The sequence below is a fragment of the Astyanax mexicanus genome, chromosome 25, assembly GCF_023375975.1.
Source record: "Astyanax mexicanus isolate ESR-SI-001 chromosome 25, AstMex3_surface, whole genome shotgun sequence".
Taxonomy (NCBI): domain Eukaryota; kingdom Metazoa; phylum Chordata; class Actinopteri; order Characiformes; family Acestrorhamphidae; genus Astyanax; species Astyanax mexicanus.
The window spans coordinates 14,956,574-14,979,722 of NC_064432.1; the positions used below are offsets into that span (position 1 = coordinate 14,956,574).

Consider the following 23,149-nt stretch of genomic DNA (forward strand, 5'->3'; position numbering starts at 1 on the left):
AACCTAATAAAAAATAATTTGAGCATTTGAGTCCACCTACCCCACAACACTGTACCAAATCCAACACCTGAAGATATTAATATAATGTAATTATAATTGGAATAAAATAAAGGCAATTGAGCTGATAGTTTGTGTAAAGCAAGTTGTTGTAAGATGTGTTGAGTTAGAAGTCTTATTTTTTAAGTAACATATGGAGCAGAACCTTGGAGGAGATGCGAGCGTTCTCCAGGAGCACTCTGGTCCACACGGCAGGGTGACGAGCCACAAACTTCCAGTCCCGGCACACCTCGGCCGCCCTCAGCAGGGTTTTGGTGTCCAGGTAGGTAAAGATGCAGAACAGTGCAGCCCTCATCTTCAGTACCTCGGGACTGATGACCTCGTTGGACTTGGAAGGGCTCTTCTCGTGACGGCAGGGCTTGTAGCCTGCTTCTGAACGACCTGGAGGAGAAAGAAGAGTAGGAATGGTTTATATCTATTAGTGATGTCCAAGTGGAAAACAGTTAAAACAACTGCCAACATGCACAGATCAGACCACAAGATGCTCATAGAAGTTGCCAACAAATCTAAAATATTATCATAGGACCTACAGGTACAGTATCTCTAGTTTGATTACTGTAGGAGGTGTCCAAGGAGAAAACCATTGCTATTAAAAAAACACATCAGAATATGACTAAAGAGAACCTCTGGACCAGGGGCGTCCAAACTACGGCCCGCGGGCCATTTGTGGCCCGTTTATTTTTTTGGAGAAAAACGGACCAAAGAGTCTAAAAGCGGAGAGAGTGCTCAGTTGTAGCGCAGAAAAACGAGGCAAAGAGTCTAAAAGCGAGAGGGTGCGCAGTTGTAGCGTAGAAAAACGGGCCAAAGAGTCTAAAAGCGGAGAGAGTGCTCAGTTTTAGCGCAGAAAAAAACGGGGCAAAGAGTCTAAAAGCGAAAGGGTGCACAGTTGTAGCGCAGAAAAACAGGGCAAAGAGTCTAAAAGCAGAGAGAGAGTGCTCAGTTGTAGCGCAGAAAAATGTCTAAAAGTTGCCATAATTAAGGAGTTTAATATTAAGAGACATCATGAAATGAAATATCAATTTGAAAAATCTTAGTTTACACAATACTGTCAAAGATAGATTAAGATAGTAAGTCAAGTAAAATGGTGTGTAAATGAAAGTAATCAGGAAAATGTATTATTTAAAGTGGTATATTTCATTTTTTTTTTTATTATAGAGTCTGTGGCCCGTGACTTCAAATATATTTCTCCTTCTGGCCCCCAACAAAAAAGTTTGGACACCCCTGCTCTAGACAAAGAGTAGGACTTCTGGAACAATGTGCTTTGCATGGAGATGGAAATGTCATGATTTGATGCTAAGTTGCTGCATCAGGGACTGGCAGCTCTTCATTATAGGTCCAGTATGTATTTTTCACTGTATTAGAAGGGGCTTGATGCAAATCTGATAGGGTAACTTGAAACAAGATGTTCCTCTGAGAAACCCATTAAATTATCACACAGCTGAAAGAATTCTGCATGAAGGAGTGGGAAAACAAACGTTCTTACAAAGAGCTCAACTGTACATCTTACCATAACATCTTAATCATAACTGCCTGTTCAGTCAATGAAATGATACAATGGTGCAATACCTGGTTTCGGTCACATGGTGACACCAGAGGACCACAAACTGTGCTAAGCCGCAGAGCCCATTGCAGTCCTTGGGCCTTCCTAGAGCACCATTGAAACGTCACCCAGAGCATGTGACCAGCAAACGTTTCAGTGTCTCAGCGCCAGCCACAGAGCCATCAGCTGCCTCCAGAGTCACGCACTGAAGAGCATGCCAGAGACCCATTCTGAAGGAACAGCAGGCTGCTGAAGGCTTCCTCCCACACTCAAGACTTTCACACCTCACCCGGAGCCAAGAGCAGGAGAGAAAATGACTACTGGTGCTTATAGAGGAATGTTGAGGGGAAGCAACCAGGAGCAAGAAGCTGCGCTCGGTCCACAACGTCAAAATAACGTGTGTATATATATATATATATAAATGAGTTGCTCTTTTCAGTATGTGGTATTCATCCAAAGGTTATTGCTTTCAGTTCTATGTGAGTGTGAAATCAATGTGTGAAGAAGAAAAATGAATATCTTCAGAGCATCTAATATGGGTGTGGGAGCTGCATTATAAATAACCCATCCTGTGGCAGATGGGGGATAACGCAAAGAAGGCCACTAGAGGACAGCAGAGCAGTTAGGATGGATGAGGCCTAGTCGCTGATCAAATCTGATCAGATTTAAGCTAATGTGTTAAAAGCCCATATTAACATGATCTGAAGAAAATGCATGATGATGATCTCAAATAGGCCTGCAAAATATATTGATTCAGCATCACTCACACTGCAGGATGTACAAAATTAAATATATCTCACGCTAGAAGAAATATGCTTTTTTCTTTGGTGAAATTTGGTGAAAAATGATGAAATGTCAGTAGTTTTCCAATATTGTGCAACCCTAATATCCAATGGATATACAGCTGTGAGGAAAAAAATAGAGCACTTCAGTTTCTGAATCTGTTTCTCTGATTTTTGCAATTTATAGGTGTATGTTTGAGTAAAATGAACATTGTTGTTTTATTCCATAAACTACAGACAGCATTTCTCCCAAATTCCAAATCAAAATACTGTTATTTAGAGCATTTATCTGCAGAAAATGAGAAATGGCTGAAATAACAAAAAGATGCAACGAAAACAAGTTCATATCCATAAAGTTTTAAGAGTTCAGAAATCAATATTTGGTTCTCCTCCACCAGTCCTACACACTGCTTTTGCATGACTTTATGCTGCTTTACTCCTGGTGCAAACATTCAAGCAGTTCAGCTTGCTTTGATGGCTTATGATCATCCATCTTCCTCTTGATTATATTCCAGAGGTTTTCAATTTCAAAGAAGCTCAAAATCAAAGAAGCTCATCATTTTGAATTAATCTCTTAACTTTGTCCAGAGCTTTATTTACCTACAGATGATTTAGTACACCCTAGAACAGTGGTTAACATCCCTAGTCCTAGAAAACCTATGAAACTTTCATACCACACATTTGGTTTATTTTCCAGCCATAATCCACCCTATACTTCTCCTGCCATGTTGTGATGCTTGTATGCACAACAGTTGATTTTCAACATTGGATAGCCACTATTTGGGCACTAAAGCAGTCTATATCTACAGAGCTTCACACCCAGCAGTTTTCATCAGGTGTTTGGGTCATCAAATCAACCCTTTATCTATCAGAGATCAGGTATAGCCTAATAATTTCTTATGTAACGCCTGTAAAAAAAAAAAAAAAAAGATCTGAGCATGAGCATGGAGCATTTTCAATGAGCGCCAAAGACAGTCACAATGACTGTCCTCTATTCTATGAGATTCTATGACCAAAGCAGGTCTCCCTCATAGTCTTCCTCATGTCATGTTACTGCAGCGTCAGACAGATCTGCACTGATGAATCCCGGGAACTGCAGGTGCAGCTGAAAACATTCGATGAATGCTTTTATTGCATTGGGGATTGAGTGGGAGTGATCATGTGACTGCCTCATGCGTTGCAAATGGCACACACTGTAGGCTGGAGGGAGTTTCAGAGATGAGTCTTTCTATCGAAGCAGGCTCTTCACCAACGTAAGACCGTGAAAGAGAGGGGACAGGCTGAGATAGGGATCAGTATCAATATGACATGCCTTTTCTGTCCGAAACATAGATTTTTCATCTTTTTTTTTTTTTTTTAAGTTTAAATGTCATACAAACACTGTGCCACATTTTTCAAGATTTTTCAAGGAGTGAACACATTATTACACACTTAGAAAACCAAATTTATCAAATGCCAATTTTTGCTAAAGTTGTCCACCCTGTCACACATCTTGTGATTCAACTATAGATTTAATCCAGAGCTGGACAATGGATTAAATCTCATCCAAGTGCTGCTGGGTACAATATGAAAATGAGTCTAAGCCTCTTTTTTCAACCCCCCCGATGCTGAGTATAGTATTGAAATTGTCCCATGCCTCTTGTGCCAAAAAAAAAGTTTATTAAGTCATTTTTAATAAACACAGTCTTCTAAAAGACCCATATATGTTTTATGGACTTGTTAGTTGCAGTAGAACAGTGCAGCCTCTAGTGAAACTCTGAGAAAAAGAATTGTAAAAAGGGCAGCATACTCAGTACAGTATGAGAGGCATGATCAAGTGCGAATGCATGGACAACTTCTTCATTCCAAGTCATTCATACTTTCACTGTACCCACTGTAGGCACTCGTGCTAGCCTAGAGTCCACAACTCATTTGTTAAGAGTGTGTTTGTGTGTGTGCGCATGCAACAGCAGCCGTCTGGCCATTACTCATCCCCTCCACAGTTGCCGCCTCTGCCTGATCTGAAGTCAGTGAGTGGGCTGCTGTGCTCATTACTCATCCCACTGTGACTCCAGCCCTGGCTGTCCCCCGGAGTGCTCCGGCAGGAGCGGCATCGCACTGACCTAGTTTCCCTGGCCTGCGTCCTGCACCGCTGCCTGGACTACAGTGGGCATTAGGAGACGGACCCCCAACCTCTTGCTCTAGCCGTGACCTGCGGGTCTAGCAACTGATGGATGTAGTCAGAGCTATGCTGGAATGCTGGACACCTTACAAACAAGGTAACTGTATAACTGCTTGATGTATAATTGATTTAGGGCCATTTGTGTAACTGCTTGGGTATCCCTATGTCTGGAAATGTGTGTCATGCAGAAATTACTCGGGCCATCAGGCCTAGATTCAAACGGGAGCAGAGCCTAAACCGAATGGGCCTCGATTCTGTTCCAAATTCTCTGCTCGCATAGAGACAAGTGTTACATGTGCCACCACCCAGGTTGCCAAGTATAGTATGGGAATTAGCCACTTTGAGACACTTTGGCAACACCCCGGTTGCTGAGTATAATGTAACAATCGGCCTGAGGCTGAACTTCACCACTCATACCACGCATCATAACTGGCAAGACTGGCAGGGTCACCTACAAAAGCACTAGTAGTAGCATGGTAATAAAGCAGTGTTCTCTTTAATTTATTTATTTATTCATTTTGACGACTTAACAGGTCCTCAAAGGGTTGGCCTATTTCTTAATGGGATGATTTCAACCAATGGAAACACTCGAAAACATAGGGGGTAGAGGGTACAATTGAGAGAGGATTGAAAGAGAGGCCTTAGTGTACGAAAATACTAGATTAGGCTAGATGTCCTTTCTTTCTAATCTGAGTTAATTAAAACCAATATTCAGCTTTTCCTCAATCTATACATAATCTAGTGCTACTTTTATTACTATTATGTTGTGTGAGGAATTTTCCTATTTTGTTTTTTTATGTACTGCCCATTAAAATATTACTAACCCATCATATGGCTCAAGCTCTTACAACCAGCATGGACCGTTTTATTTAATCTAAACCAGGGTCAAATGTTTCTTTTAACCATAATACTGATTTAAGGTCATATCACCCACATATTGACCATACCTGTGCCCAACCGGTACCCTCCACGATGCCCCCCGTGCTGCTGGCTGTCGGCAGACGCCCTCCTCTCCTGCTCCCACAGTTCTGCCTCTGACTCGGTGGTGCGGGATCCGACGTCAGACACGTCACCTTCCTCCCCCTCCGTGCTGTTGCGGTAGGGCCGCCGCTGCCAGTTCTGGATGGCCTGCTTGCGGAGCCCCCAGTTGCGAGGTTGCCCGCCGGACGAGGGAGCCCGTTCGTAGCCCACAGACTCTCCAAGGCGGCACTGAGAATGGTAGTACTGCGCCTCCAGGCTGCCCTCCAGAGCGTGCAGGTCCACGCTGTCGCTGTCGTAGCCCGCCACTGAGCCCTGTGAAGCCGACTTGACCCGGCCAGATGCCCTGTAAGAGAGCAAGAGAGAGATAGAGAGAGTCATGAATTCACGGAACATGCAGCATCCAATGGAATATTGAAATTTTGGCATCAGTGTCCAGGTATGAACATCTAGGGATGCACCAGTGTGGGAATTCTAGGCTGATGCTGATATCTGATATTACACATGTACACATGTATTTTCAGAAGCTGATATACACAGACTACACACCCTGATATCATTTTTTTAAACTTCAAAATGAATAAAAAATAAATAAAAAAATGAATTAAGTAGCCTGGCCAGTGTCTGCCTATCGTAGTAATGTGGCTAGTGTTGCCTGGTCCTTTTCCAGCAAACAATAAATAGGGCAGCAGGTAATGGTTTGAATAGTGGCCATATCTTCCAATAATACTGATGATTAAAAAAAAAAAAAAAAACGCCAAAACTGATCATTTCAAAATCACTAATTCCCAAAACGTGTGGATTAAGAGCTAAACAGCGTTAAGAGTTAACCCCTTTATTTGGCAATTTATAATAATAATGGTGATACTATTGTAGTTCATTTGGTTTTATCATTTGTTATAATGCATATCTTATGGAATACCACAAGGTTCTATTTAAGGGCCTTTGATATTGATGTTATTTAATTATGGCAGTAATTCAGCTCTTAAGAGTGAAAAAACTGAAATATGCTTTAACAAACAGGGTCTTATGGGTTAAAATCTTGTACCTCAGATAGTTGAGGCAGCTGCACGGCATTGTGGGAAAAGAATGTTCTCCTCCGGGGCTTTCGCTGGGACAGAATTTCCACTAGGGATTCCAGCCAGACACTAAGTCACTCCTTAGACATTACGGCTTGTGGCCAGTCAGACTTTAAGGGAGGGGTCTGGCCGAAGAAGACTGGCTATTTTGACTGCTCTGAGCTAGCAATTGTGGGGAAATGGGAATATCCTACTAGTACGTGCTGGGTAGAGCAGTCGTACAGTTTAAACACACCTTTTAAAGTCCTATTGTTACACACACACACAGACACACACACAGACGCACACACACACACTCTCCGGGACAGCTGTCAGCTCTTCACAGCTCTGCCAGCTCACTGACCTTTGCTGGTTTGTTACAGAGGTGCAGATGTGACGGGTGACTGGACGTTTGCAGAGCTATGAAAACACACTCGCTGCGTCTCCAAACAGAAGCTCCGTTGTCCCAGCTGTTTCCAGTCTCAAGCAAATCCCCTTCGGGGACCTCCATGCTAAATTACACACTGGAGGAGGACTGCATTACTGCATTAACACACTGCTAATGCAGCAATTACAGTGCTATTCAACAGCATCTCATCTCTACATGCGATTTTACAATAGCATCAACAGCCTTCCTGCTGGCTCCATGCTGCTGGGGGAAATTGCCTATTAATACTACTTCAAGTGTAAGAGCTACAGCATTAATTACATAGAATGATGCATATGAATGGGCAAGGAGGTTGCTGACCGAGCCAAAAAAAAAAACTCAGATTAACCCTTATGATACTATTTTGTTATTTGTACATTTACAGAATTTTCAACATTTTGTTGGTTGCTTACTGTACTTGTAATGATGTTTATTTGGACCTATGTTTATATGTTTAACTGTTTTCCTTTGGTTTCCTGTATTTATTAACTGTATTCTCTGATCAGCCGTAACATTAACACCACCTATTTGTTTCAACACTCACTGTTCATTTTTTCAGTTCCACTAAGTGTTGGCTTGTATGTTAGTGTTTGTTGTGCTGGTAGGAGTGGATCAGACACAGCAGTGCTGCTGGAGTTTTTAAACACCTCAGTGTCACTGCTGGCCTGAGAATACACCACCAACCAGAAATATCCAGCCAATAGCATCCTGTGGGTAGTGTCCTTTTGAGAACTGATGTGTGATTTAGAGGATGACCAACGCAAACTGTGCAGCAACAGATTTAGAGCTTCTGTCTTTGACTGATTACAGATACGTAGAAGTGTCAAATAGAGTGTAAACTGAGTGGTTTAAAACTTCCAGCAGAACTGCTGCATCTGATCCACCCATACAAGCACAACACACACTAACACACCACCACCACCACCATCACATCAGTGTCACCGCAGTGCTGAGAATGACCCACCACCCAAATAACACTGGTTCTGAAAATAGCTCCATACTGAATCTCTATCTCTGTGTCTCGGCTCTACAACAGGAGGTCATATAAAATCTAGTGCATATAAAAATGCACATTTATCACGTGATGACAGAATAGTCATGCATGGGTAAACCAGCATCACAGTCAGTCAGCATGATTGAATAACATGAGACACGTAACAGAAAGATATGAGTGATGGACCTGATCTGATGTCATTAGACTGACTGTGCTGTATGCAATATCATATCACTCAAGCATTATATCATCGTAACTTGAGAGTTAATCTCTCAAAGAGTTTATCCTTCAGCGTTTGAGCATTTCTGTGAGTATTTGATTGTATTCAGCAATATAAAATATTAGTGAGGTCAGGATGTTGGATAATCACCTCCATAGCACACAGTTCCACTGTTCATTGCTGAGGAGCTTTATGCCTTTATTAAGAGCTAATATATTTATGAGTCCAAAAAGTCCTATCCTATTGGTAATGCTTCTCTCCAGAGACAGGTATAGGTGGTATACATTGTCATTCTATACAATGTCATGATAAATGGACCAATAAAAATGCTTTTAATGACTTCAATAAAGACACTAGTAAATGCTAAATATCTACATGTGTTAAAACTTGGAAGCATCACAGGAACAACACAGGGAACAATCTTCTTCTTTTTGTTAGTTTATGTATTTTATTATGCACTAGTATGTATCGTTTTATTGGGTACTATGTACATTTCATTTTCTATATGCTTAATATATTTCATGCTGCTATATGAAGAAGTGAATTTCCCCAATGTGGGATTAATGAAGATAAATCCAATCCAATAAGCTCCACCCCTGCAGAGGCTAACTGTTAGCATTGTGGCTATCCAAGACTGCTTGTGGCTTTAACCTGTCTGAGCCCGATTAGGCTTTATAATGAAGGATCAGAATAACCTACAGAAACGACACAAGTATCATATAGCAAATTAAGAAAAAACTGCTAAAAAATCCAGTGGTTTCCAGCAATTAAATCCCAGTGCATGTGTACTGGTCTGATTATTGTTATTTTTCTGATAATGCTTTAGGCATGATCTAATATGGCACTGGGCATGGTTGCCATTTCTGCAAGCTTCCACGTATTTCAGCTGTTTTTGTTATTTGAGTTTCTTTATTGCACTATTTGTATTTATTGTGTGTTGATTTGGTTTGGTTTGGGGTTATTGTGAAATACTGTATTACCTGGAAGTCCAACATAGACTTACCCAGTGCTGGGTGAGGAGCGCCTGTCAGAAACCTGGTACATCCCCCTGGATCCAGAGATGCTGGAGTTCCTCTGGGTAGAGAAAGAAGAAAGCGTAAAGGGAAAGAAGACAGTTCAAAATGAGAACACTTAGATCTTTGACGTCAAAGAAAACTTTCGAAGGAAACGCAAACATCTACAGTGCAGTAACCCCTTCTATAAGGCCACATCACATGAATGCCTTTGACCTGGATTGACATGGCTTACTGCTGAGGTAAGGGGCTGATGTCAGAGGCTAAAAGCTCCAACTGATTCAGTGGCAAAAACAAAAAATTCAACCTTCTAAACAACTCCCGGCAAAGGGATTCCAGATGTCACAGACAGCGCACAGCAGCAGACAGCAGCAACGACATCCACTGTGCAGCTAAATATAAACAGCGGGATAGAAGGCAATAAAAAACACTCAACTACTCTTACAGGATAGAGCCTGTGGAAGGAGCAAGAAGTGATGATTAGAAAGATATCTCAGATCGCAAATTGTTCATGACACAAATTTAAATCATTACTGTCTGTCAAACACTTCTATTGCCTGAAACTATATTTAAACAGGATACATTTTACATGGGGTGCTGGGGTAATATCCCAAACAGAAAAAAATAAAAATACTCAGGCCATTTCCCCAGGCGGAATACCACCAAATACTTCTTTGAATCTGGACCCAATTCTGGCCCAAATGCTTGGCTCACATCTGGGCCACATGTACACCTGCAGTTGTCCGGTATAATATGACAATAGGCCTGAATTGCATGTTCACACCCCGGTTGCAGAGTATAATAGAATCGGCCCACTCAGCTTAGTTGCCAAGTATAAACCAGCCCAAGTCCACATGTCCCATTGCTAAATTGATCCTGTGTAAATTAAAAAAATTGGTAAATATAAATGCTATATCCTGGGGAAAAAGAGGTTTTCAAGGTTTTTCTCAAGAATAGAGGCACTTCAAGTGGCATTTATATTACATTACATTACATTTGGCGGATGCTTTGGTCCAAAGCGACTTACAGAAGTGAAGTACAAAATTAATAGAAGTTAAATGTAAAAAACATCTTTAGACAGGGCTTAAAGGAGGTCAAAGGAGGAGTAGAGAAGGGGAAGAAGGAAATGAAGTTATAAGTAGTTGAGGCAAAGGACTACTTAAAGTTGTGATGCTTCTGGAAGCTTTAAGCTACGTTCATATTTAGCTTTTTGTGTATTTGTCTTGATATTTGAATTTTATTTTAACAATTGTTCTTTTGGGTGTAACTGGACCATGATTATACAATTTCGTACCACATGTGATGTGGTACGATGACAAAAGTCTCCTCGAGAACGTAAAGCCTACAGACACTAATTAATTATCATATCCCATCATGTCCATGGAACCTAGGAATAGTTCACTGTCCTGCAAGATATGTATGTGGGATATCCAAGAGTTATTTGTCTAGTTGCACGGACAATTTTAGCCAGATGCCTCTGGTCACGTTCATTACCACTGTCTGCGGTGGATCGACAAAATGTTTAATGCCTACGTTAAAATACACTTGTCAATATTTAACCTCACTCACAAGATAACACCTCACAACTCATACAGGTGTGAGGGTTCCCAAACCACATTCAAAGCAGGAGATCCCACATAAACTCCACAGGTCAGTGAAAACACAACACTAGCCATGTCCAGTGTAGCCAGTGTACCGAGAACCGAAGCCCTGGGCTTTTCAGAACTTTCTTTATGGGTTTGATTTAAAGACTTTAATAATCAAACAATAAAACATTTTCACTAGGAGATACTATTTTTGGGCAGACAATATTGCTTTATTACAGCCTGCTGCAGTTGTTTTCCTCCTAATTTCCTTAGGGAGAGGCAACATGAGCCGGAATCCACTGCTTACCCCTCGTTTTCCGAAATCCAATCAAAAAGCAAACCACAACAAAGCCCTCCTAGTCCGCATGGAGAGATTTCTTCAGCACTAAATGCGCTGCCTATCTTCCTTCCCCCACCGGAGGCCCATTACTCCGCACTCTGAGACACTGGCACAGCTGAACAATCATGAGAGAGTGCCAGCTATGCCTCGTGATGAAAGTGAGGGATGTGGCCGTGTGTAAAGAGGGGGATACAGATGGTATGAAGCTGTGAGGAGGGATGCAGCCATGGCTTCTGTGTGCAACATGCAGGAAATTTAAATTCTGTTGAGCACTGCATTAAGGCAATAGCCGTATTAAAGCAGCAGTCCCTACATTCATTTATTTTAAATTAAATGCAGAGTGGTCTGGTAGGCTTGTTGGATGTAATAGCTTTCTGCACAATGTACAGAAAACAATACACCTAAAAAAAAACAAGAATATCACACAGAAATTACAGAAATTACCTGTGTTAAAAGTACTCTTGCAAATGCTCAGTGCAATTACACATTCTCACCAGAGAGGTCTCTAAATCTACAAATCCCTGAAATGTACAGACTGTCACTTTAACAATTTATTTTGTATATTATTTCAATGTTTTCTTCACAGTATTTAAGTTGGAATTTACAACAGGATATACTAAAGACCAGTTTTTAAATTCTAACCAGCTGTAGTCAAACACAGTGCAGTTTTTATATAAAGAGCAGTCTAAAAACCTTTTAATATAAATTAAAAGTTTTCACACACAGTTACTAAATGTACAATTCAATCTTCAAATCTATATTTTCCAAATATCACATCACATTTCTATTTCTATTTCTATTGAATTTCCTGATTTCCACAGGTTTCCATATCCCAGTGCATACTGTATATTCCCCTTCAGTTTGTATCTATCTTTGCGAAGTATTGCCAACACGTTTCTTACGACATGCTGAGCGTCCTTTTTTTTTCCTGTTTCACCTCTGTCTTGCTCATGTCTGCTTTGTTTATTATTTATTATCGGCTTGTTATCCTGCTTGACTTCTGGTTGTTATCAGCCTTTAATAGCAAGCGTTTAGTATTTTAGAGCTAATTCTATTACTTTCATAGTTTTTTACCTGGTTAAATGAAGGGGTGCTAAATTTAATCCATAATATGGTTTTCTTCTATTTTTTGTGTACTGTTTTTTTTTGTGATGGGGTGGTTGGGTTAGTAGTGTACTCCATCACCTCTCTCTTTTTGTACTTTTAGGAAACCTCAAAAGCACAACAAAAAAAGACAAAGTGGGCAGATTTATGAGGGCATTATTCACTATGATGGCACTTACTGTGCAACTTCTATTTTATATGGGCTCGATGATTCTGTGCCAAACCTACCCTGAGCCAATCAATGTGCTATTGTAATAATGCAGGAAACACACACACATACACACACACATTTAAATATACACAGAGTAACTAAACCTCAGACTGCCATTTAAATATCCTCAGTCTTTATCTCTCTGTCCCTTAACTCTCTCTTTCTTCTCTTTTTTTGTGGCACCATCTATCTGTATTCTCCTCCTTCATGTGCTCTATTTAGGCCCTGTTCCAAATCTCTGTGTGTTCCTGATATAGTGTGCCCTTCTCCTGACATCACTGAATGCAGACTTGGTATCAGTGGGCAGGGGAATATAGGTCACAGGCTGGCATTTGGGAGCACAGAATGTGTCGGGTGCTGCTGTCATTGTGAGTCATTGGTGCTCTTTGCTGTGAAACTGGCTAAACGAGCACAAGCCCCACCCACTGACTGTGCAGGTAGAGCAGGACATCCGTATTGTGGCTGGGTGTGGCACGGATGGCAGAGGGGCTAGCAGGAGGTCTACCAAGCTGCTGCATAATAAGCATTAGAAGATTTTATAAAATAGGTACATACAACTAAAAATGGCCCAAAACGTTTAAAACATTTGCAAAAATATACTTGGTAAATTTTATTATACACCATAGCCCTTGTTTGCCTTGTTTCCTTCTTTTCTCAGTCTTTTTTTGATGGCGGTTTGTATTCTCTTAAGCACATGGCTCTGTTTTGTTGCTGTCTTTTCTTTTCCTTAGCCCCGCCCTGTCATTAGTGTTCATAAGTGTCTAGTTTGTTACCCCACCCCTTTGTTATCCTCCCCAGGTGTTCTACATACCAATGTGTTAGCCTCTGTTCTGATTGGTGCTTTGTTGCTGACTGTCCTTGTCAAATACACACAACCTATAAAAGAAGAATGTTAAAACAGTGCTGCTAAAGCTGTGCTAGTGCTACTACTGCTAAGGGGTTATAAATGGCTTACAATTAGTTTATTAATTGGGGCAACAACATAGATGGCTGTGGGTTCACTAATTGGCAAACAACAGGTCATTGCTGCCCTTTCTATGTATGTGTTATAACTCATAATCAAAGATTTTTAGGCATTTACAACCTAATTAGTAACCATTAATAAACTAATTGTAAACCATTTATAAACCCTTTATAAAGGAAGTCTTATTTTAAAGTGGTACCTATTTTACAAACTCTTGAAAAAAAAAAACAAGAAAAAAGGGGCTTTTGGGAGATTGAATCAAATGAACCAATATATTCAGAAAAAGATTTGATCTTTTGATCCCTTCAAATGATTATCCACCACAGTGAGGGTTGGTGGACAACATTGCACGTTACCTGTTTGACTTTAAGTTCAAACTGGTCTCAAACAGCGGACCTATGTCTCTTATGAGGTCCTTCCATTTTAGAAATGCTAATGGTTTAACAAATTCTAAGCAATATATAATAAAACAAATGCAATGTGCGTGATTTTTCTCCACAAAAAATCCAGTGCAATGCTTTGCATCTCTTTAAAATGTGGCAATGTTGTCATGTGTAATGTTAACAAACACAGTTCTGAGATTAGAGATTAGAGATTTTAATTTTTTTTTTTAAATCATTCTGATCTCAGGTCAGCTGCTTTCATTCAGGCGCATACTAAAACGTGCAAAAAGATTTTAAACCTTTCAAAACTCCAACAAAACAGTTGCATTGCTTTTTTTTTTCATTTGATACAGAATTCAAAGCAGTGTGTTGACACACTGATTCAAATGAATCAATTCATTTGAATGGAAATGGCATCACTAATGACATCACTAATTTTTAGTACACACTGTACGAGTCCTGAAATAGACCAGCCTGAATCAACAATCCAACAAATAAACCATATTGCACTAATTGCCAAATGTGGTATGGTAAAGATATGCATTGTGATTGACTTATAACAATAGCATTTTTAACCATGCATGGAGCCATTTTCTGCAAAAGGTTTTTAACCAGCTGAAAAAACATTTAAGTAGATTTACTCATCATTTATATTATTATGTGAAAAAAATCTACATCTTAAATTACTACTAGTAATAAAGTATGGATTTTTGGACAAATGGGCAATATATGGACAAAAGAATTGGGACACCTGCTCATTCATTAGAGGGGTATTAAAATGAGTTCTTTCAGCTTTTGTTGGAATAACCATCACTTTTGTCCAGAGGACACTTTCTACTATTGCGGTCAGAATGTCAGATGATCACCATCTCACATCATCCCTAAATTCCCAACTCCTCTCACCGTTATGGAGCGGATAACCATTGGGCATCTGTGCCAGAAATAGGTGCAACTTTACACAGCTAAATGCATTCATGCATAAAATGGATGGCCACAAATATTTGGACATATAGACCTTTTCTTTTGGACCTGGTTTACGTCCATGAAAATCTAAAGGCCTCAGGATATTTTCCATCTACCCATCAAATTTCTAATCTTCTTCTATGAGGTCAGGGTAATGGTTGGTCCAGAGCATACCCAGAATCATTGGGCACAGGCAGGAATACACTCTGGACCACCTGTATTTTTAAGAGGTGTATGGAAACCAGAATTCCAAAGAAAACCCAAGAGGAAACACAGCAAAAAAATCCTGTCAGATAAAAACGATGGCAAGAGCAATAATTAAACACAACCACAACCCCAGGCCAATGAAGTTGTGTGTCACAAACAGTGGATATTTTCAAAAGACAGTGTCAAAAAAATGTGTCAAGGTCTCAGCCATGTGGTGATGATCCAGGAAACAAACACACTGGTGTTTTCCCATAAGACCCGACCCCGCTCCCTCCTCGATTAATTCTGATGTTCACAGCTCACTGCATTCCCATCTACACCCTGAATGAATATTTCACACACTCTCAGGCTTCCTGGGTTTACCGGCTACATACAAATTAATGAGAAAATTGCAGATCAGCGACACGCCAGCCTCCGTGATTCGTGTGTATCTCAGGAGATATCCTCACTTGCTTGCATGCTTGATTTCCTTGCTATGGATAGATAAGCTTCCCCCAAAATTCCCCAAAGCAACTAAGACTGCTTTTAAATAAACTAGCTAAAATATAGGTCACTGTAAACACTAGAAATGCACAGTTCAGTGTTTTTGAGACTGATACTGCTCGTCAATGATCTTTTTCAATGATTGATTAATCACTGATACTGATGGAGGGCAGGGAAGGATGCTACATTAATTTTCCAAGCAAACTTGGAATTGAAAAGCTCTCGGGATTGGATAATTAGGTAAATTAAAGGAAAATTCTTGACATTTTAAGATTATGCTAAAAAAAAAAACATGGATATGGATACAGTCTTCTGTCTGCACAAAGCAGGATGACTGGTTAAAAGGGGGCAAATATAGGAAATGAGGTTAGAAGTAGTTAATTTGTTAGATCTTTAGAAGTTTCTTAAAGGTAGTGAGGGACACTCTTGCTCTGGTAGTGGAGGGTAGTTTGTTCAACCATTGGGGAACTTTTTTATTGAGAAGCACATGCTCTCTTGGTGTCCTTCTTTTGAGTCAAGCAGGAATGATCTCAGTATCAGAATTTATCACTAATAATAAACTGTACTTAAAATCATTTATCTTCTTATTGACTTGTAGCACCACCATGCCTAGTGTTGATTGACACATAGAAAGCTGTATAATTCATCCAGTCCACGTACCTGTCGTCCGTTGGGTTTGGAGCCCTGCAGGCTGCAGCGTCCCAGGCTGCCATTGGGCGTCGTTCCACAGCTGCTTATGATCTGGAGCTGTTTCTCAGCACGGTCGGCTCTGTCCAGGAGCTCCTCAATGAACTGCTGCAGACGCACTTTAGCGCTGGCCTCCCGCGCTGCCGTCTCCTGCAGGAACTGGTCGATTTGGGCCACTTCTCTGCACGGAGGAATAAAAGCAAGAGAAAGAGTGAGAAATACACACTCACATACTAATTTTTTTTCAATTAGACAATGCAAATCCACATGCTGCACACATTACAAAGGCATGACTGTGGAAGAAGAGGGTACAGGTACTATACTGCCCTGTCTGTCTGTGATTATAGAACTGCAAAGTGTTCTATAATATGCTCATGTCCTATAAACTAAAAAAATACATTGATAATTGTGTCAGGTCTAATACAGACTCTGAGGACTAAAAACGGACTCCTGTCTTTTTGTCAACAGACAATTTTCACCTCAGGACTCTAACCCCAAGCGTGCACCTGTCTCTAACACGTGCCTGGACTCTTCCAATCAGCACACTTTCTCACGCACGCCATCACCGGAATTCTAGGACTGTTTCCAGCTGTGTGTAATTATCAAAGGGCAAATGAGCGCCACCTAGTGGTGTAAAAGTTAAGAACAAAAATGGTCTTCTTACTGCAAACACACTTTCTCTGTTTTTATCTCCATGTATGACATGTTTTTTCACGTTTGACCTTGTCTTCTCTCCTGCCCTTTCTGCTTTGTTTACATTGTGCTCTTCCGGTTTCCCGACTCTATAATTTGTCTTAGCGTTACTCTTTTGTCTAGTGATTTGGATCCCTCACCTGTGCAACGACTACTCTCTCTCTCTCTCTGTGTTTTTGTCCCTCATATTAAAGCCTTATCTCTTTTTACCGTGTGCATCTGCTTCCAGTCTGTAACATTACAAAATTGATCTAGAAACAAAGACGTGGTCATAAAGTTATGCTTGATTAGTGTATATTGCAATATATTGAATGGTAAAACCTGCATTTATATTGACAGGTTCTTCCCCAATACACAGCTCTGGATTCTAACTCGAATATGCATGTACCATAGTACCATGGGCTTTGTGAAAGCGCACACACACACTCCAGACTGTCCAACTTCCGCACACAGATTACTAATGAGTCAATCCATTGTCTTCTTCTGTGTCCTCCACCGCTCTCTCTCTCTCTCTCTCTCTCTCTCACCCAATCCTTCTCTCTCTTTCTCTCTCTACTTGTTTATGTGCTCCGACATTCTGCAAATCCCCTGAGAAGCGCTGCCTCCGTTATCTCTGTGGAAGACACATCTCTGCTTAGAAACAGCCGCCTGCACTACTGTTTACAACATGGCCTCAGCCATTTCCGCCAGCTTGTATACAAAGAACTACACACACACAAACACAAACACACACACAAACACACACCGACTCACTCACATATGCAGTCAGCCAATCTAAGACAGAATTCATGATTTCACTGTGTTTGGTTCCAGTCGTGTCCGCTGTGCCACTGCCTTTCCGGGGCTACTCCGACTGGACCAGGGGACCCTCTGCGTCTCCTGGAGGACTGGACAAAATGAAGTGCTTCCTGTCCTCAGGCTGACACTTCCTGATCAGAGCTGGAGATTACGAGCGTTTGTACGTTTACGTGAACCCAAATGAAAGTGTGTGTGATTTTTTTTTTTTTTTACTGATAACGTAAACAAATGAATCAGAGAGGAGATTGATCAGATACCACCCAGATAGCCAGCGACTTTGGCCCGGAATCGTTTCTAAGTCGGCACTGCTGGTTTAGAGTCGCAAGCAGAAAAATACTTCTGGCCCACAGCTGGCCCAGTGTCACTTTCTGAGTGTTCTACATCAGTGTCACTGAGCAGTCGTTTTGGTGCTGGTGAACGACTGTCGCACCTAACCTGTTGATTCTCTGAACACAGGTGTGTCCTGGCTCAAATACGGCAGACGACCCTGTACCAGCACTGCACTAACAAAGTGGAAAACTGACTGTTCCCTACTGTTAGCACTTTTCTACCAAAGCTGACTTGTATATTTTCTTTTTATTTACAGTTATAGATAACTCCTGTCAGTAAGAATACTTACTCCCGCGGTTATGCTGCTCCTCACACACACACACGCACGCACACACACAGAGCCTGTTATAGTACACACACACACACACACACACACACACACAGAGCCTGTTATAGTACTGCTACACGCACACACACACACACACACACACACACACACACAGCCTGTTATAGTACACACACACACACACACCCACACACACTGCCTGTTATAGTACACACACACACACACACACACACACACAGAGCCTGTTATAGTACACACACACACACACACACAGAGCCTGTTATAGTACTGCTACACGCACACACACACACACACACACACACAGAGCCTGTTATAGTACTGCTACACGCACACACACACACACACACACACACAGAGCCTGTTATAGTACTGCTACACGCACACACACGATCAGCATCCCTAGACCCCAAAACCAACCGTCGCGCACACCCCAAACGTGTGATCACGTTTAGAGTGTAAATGAATCTAGATGATATTTACCTTGGTGCCCCTGCGCATCAGCCCAGTTCAACCCGTGCGGTTTCTCGTAGCACTTGGCGCGCGGATTCCTCAAACATTACAACGTTCCTCAACTGTCAGCTATCCTGAAACCTTTGAAGTTTGTAGGTAGGTAGCAAACCTAACTAAGTATTACGTACCTTTTTTGAAATATAATTTATTTTGACTTAATAAATATTTTGGCCGTCAAATATGATTTATAACCCTATCTGTGTTGCCTCTTCAGTTAGCTAAGCTAGCTAACTTAGCAGCATATCAAGGTGATATTATCTGAAGCTAAATTATCTCAGAATGTAGCATTAAACACATTTCATGTTAATGTAACGTTAAATGATAATGCAGCTATAACAGTCACTAACAGCCAACCAAAAAGTATGTTTTTACTTGAAATTCAAATTGTTAACTAGTGTACAAGGCCAGAACAGAAGTACTGTTTCGGTATTTACGTTAGCTAAGCTATAAACAGTTAGCTAGCTAGGATAGAAACCAGCCAGTTTGCTAGCGTTAGCTTAAATGCTTTTACAAACATACATACTGTAAAAGCATTTAGGCTTGCTAGTTAACCAATTTGGTAGTTAGCTAGCGAATTGGTCTTTACTAGCTAACCTAAATGCTTCCACAGAACTTTTGTTTAGATGTTGTACATTAGCTAGCTAGTCAGCTAGGTTAACTTAGTGGTTGTGTGTCTCTACAAGTCACTGTGTAATGTTTGTTTTAGCTAGCTTTTTAGTTAAATAAAATGGTGCTGTGTCTGTGAGTTAATATAAAAAAATCTTTATTTGTATTGTTTATTCCAGAGTTCAGTAATACGTTCCTGCACACTCTGCTACTTCGTTAAAAGTGTATGTTATTAACTTAGCTAGCACATTTTTATATAAACACACTCACTACTACCAAATAAGCTTTAGTCAACATTTCTCTAATTTGTAAAATCACACTAGAAGTTGTTTGTGTATGCAGTATATTAGTATACTAGAGACAAAAATGTTTTACTTGAAAAAGTTTAAAATTAAATTACACACACACAGTTATCCTGTTAGACACAACAGGAGAATTTAACAACATTAAGTAAAATAGTGGAGCTTTTCAGAGCAATTAAATTATTCATGTTTTATATTGGCAAAAAAGGAAATAGGAAAATCATAGATACATTTTATTATTGTCAGTAAATTAATATGTTTTAATGTCGCTGCCCCTACTTTCGCTTCTGCTGGTGCCCAATTTTCCAAGTACTTATTTCAAGAATGTGATGCTGAATTTAAAATGGTCATGTCATACAAAAGAAAAAACATAACAGCATTATATTTGTAAATATGACTGCAATAAACATATTTAACATTAAACTATTACTGTACTTTGATTCTATTAGTTGATAGTTGTATCTATAGAAACAAGCGTACAATTAAATATGTGTAGAGAAGGTATAACTTGCTTTTAGAGCCTACTCAGAAAATATAAATAAGAAAAACTATACTGGTGGGTGTGTAATGCTCTCAGGGAGTAAGATATAAATTTACTGAGGAGGAGACATCAATTAATTATTAAATTATCTTTATTTTAATTGTCTTTATATTATTTTAATCTTTATAATCAACACATTTTCCTTATAATTAATGTAGATGTATTTATATATTTAAGTATTACAGTATGGAGGACCAAAAATGACATACGTATAAATAAATAAATAAATAAATGCACATATAAATGTAGAAATAAATAAATGTTGAAATAAATAAATGAATAAATAAATAAATGTTGAAATAAATAAATACATATATAAATACACATAGAAATGAATAAATAAATAAATATATAAAAAATAAATACACGCATGAATAATTGTATAGGTAAATAAATAAATAAATAAATACATTTCTAATTTTTTATATTTATTTTTATTTATTCATTTATATGTGCATTTATTTATTTTTTCATTTATTTCAACATTTCTACATTTATTTATTGATTTATTGCCACATTTATTAATTTATTTATTTCTGTATTTCTGCATTTGTATGATAGTTAGGTAGGCGGTCCTATCCTCGCTCTAAAGCAGGATTGGTTTTTGAGCTGCAAAAGTTTTGGTTCTACTGCTTGTCACTACCCGATCTGTACCCCCTGCCCGATTTGTTCCGCGCATGCGCACGCATGCGCATTGCAAACTGAGCAGGGGCACAGATCAGGTAGGCAATGCCAAGTTGTGGTTTCGCTCACACTGTCGCAAACAGCTTGTAAAACGCGGTTTCAAAATGAAGGACTTACGTTTTTACAGAGCTCTGAAAGAGTACATTTTAAGTGGAACATTTACTCCACCATGCAACAAAAAAATGCGCAAGGAAATGCGGCGTGTGTCTGAAAACTTCATAGCAAAAGGTAAGTTAAAATCATATCATATTTTAGAAAGGTTTGCGTTAGCTGAGGAAGCGAAGTGTCCCGTTATGTGAACTAGTTAGTATAGCTAGGTTAACTATGCTAGCTAATTTAGCTCGGAGTATTTTATTATATCAATAAGTAATTAAATATGAAACGTGTTTTTTTTTCGGCAGACAACCGATTGTTTTACACTGGACCAAATAAAACGTATATGAGACTAGTTGTTTGTACTGAGGAGGAAAAAAGGTCTGTTTTGATGGAGTGCCATAACTCCGGCACCGGCAACCACAACGGTGTACGAGGCACGAGAGACAGGGTGATTGCTGGATACTTCTGGCCTACCCTAATGAAAGATGTAACTGAGTGGGTATGTTGTGAAGTTATAACACAATTTCTTATTTATTTCCAGAGCGTAAAACTGCAACACAGTACATATAAATGTTTTATTTAGTATAAATATTACAGTATTATTCATACAAGGCTGAAGTTGGTTTGATATTCGCAGCTCCTGATTCGTTTGGTTGTATGTACACTACCTTCCATCACTTACTTTCTCCAGTTTTACTTTAACGTGCTGTTCTAGTGTAATTCATTCATTTACTAAGTAGAAAATATCTTAACTAGAGAATTAGCCTCATACTTTAAGAGAAAACCTGGCATTAGCCTGGCCAGAGCTAATTGTATACTGTATAATATTTATTTTAATTATTGAATATATAATTAACAATTTAATATATAATGAAAAAAATATTTAATAAAATTATATTTTAAAAACCTTTGTGAGCCATACTGCACAAAAAATGAATAAAAAGCTAATGTTCCAATGTGATTTCAAATAATTTTTTCATCTTGGGCCTGACCAAATACACATGATATGAAATTGAAGTCTCCTATGTTAAGGAAAACCTAGAATTAGCCTGGCCCGAGCTGATTTTATACTGTAAAATGAATTAGCAACATGACATACGAGCCATAATGCACCAAAAATTGAATATTAAGCTGACGTTCCAGTATGATTTTGAAGGACTTTTTCATTTTGGACCAGAACAAATAAACATGAGATGAAGAGTTCTAGTATTCACAAAATCGCACTGGAATCACTGGCTTTATATTCATTATTTTTTGTGCATTATAGCTTGTATGCCATGTTGCCAGTTCGTTTTAAAGTATAAAGTATTTCAGGTTCTTCTTAAAGTAGAAGACTAAAACTCATTATATCATGTGTATTTGGCATGGCCCAAGATTAAATATCCTTCAAAATCGTACTGGACCATCAGCTTATATTAAATTTTTGCTGCATTATGGCTGTGTATGCTATGTTGCTAATTCATTTTACAGTATAACATCAGCTCGGGCCAGGCTAATTCTAGGTTTTCCTTAAAATAGGAGACTAGAATTTCATATCATTTATCAGTATCAGTATTTGGTCTGGCCCAAGATGAAAAAATTCTTAAAATCACACTGGATTTTTTTTTTGAGCGCAACGGCTTTTAAAATATTATTGTATTTTTTAAATTATATATAAAATTTATTAATTTAATATTCAGTAATTAAAATAAATATTTTACAGTTAACAGTTAGCTCTGGCCAGGCTAATGCCAGGTTTTCCCTTAAGGTAGGAGGCTAATTCTCTATTTAAGATGTTTTCTACTTAGGAAATGAATGAATTACACTAGAACGGAAAATAAGTGGAAGGTCGTGTATATAAAATTGCATTTTATAACATAATGTATATTTACATAGTTAATAAACAGCTGTACTGCTTTTCTTCATTATAGCTCCTTCAGTGTTGATATGTGAGGTGTTTAATATAAACAGCGGGTGTTTGTGAACGCTCCCTTTAGTTCACGGTGGTTCAGTGAAGCGGCAGCTGCGAATATCAAACCAACTTCAGCCTCATATTATTTATTCAGTAGAAACAAAAGAAATCTTTCATAGATAGTTACCAAGATTCTGATTTTGTATAAAAATAGTGTAACAAAAACAAAGTAA

The 23,149-nt window shown here is 39.3% G+C and overlaps 1 protein-coding gene across 2 annotated transcripts in view; it reads right to left on the reverse strand.

Moving 5' to 3' along the window:
* fbxo41 (F-box protein 41) overlaps positions 1–23,149 on the reverse strand; it is a 110,269-nt gene that overhangs the window by 19,379 nt on the left and 67,741 nt on the right. For both annotated transcript variants that reach the window (XM_022681810.2, XM_022681811.2), the window contains exons 3-6: positions 16,132–16,339; positions 9,221–9,291; positions 5,488–5,864; positions 203–438 (exon numbers count right to left, since the gene is read on the reverse strand). In XM_022681810.2, coding sequence (XP_022537531.2) covers positions 203–438; positions 5,488–5,864; positions 9,221–9,291; positions 16,132–16,339 — 892 coding nt within the window. The remainder of the gene's footprint in view (positions 1–202; positions 439–5,487; positions 5,865–9,220; positions 9,292–16,131; positions 16,340–23,149) is intronic.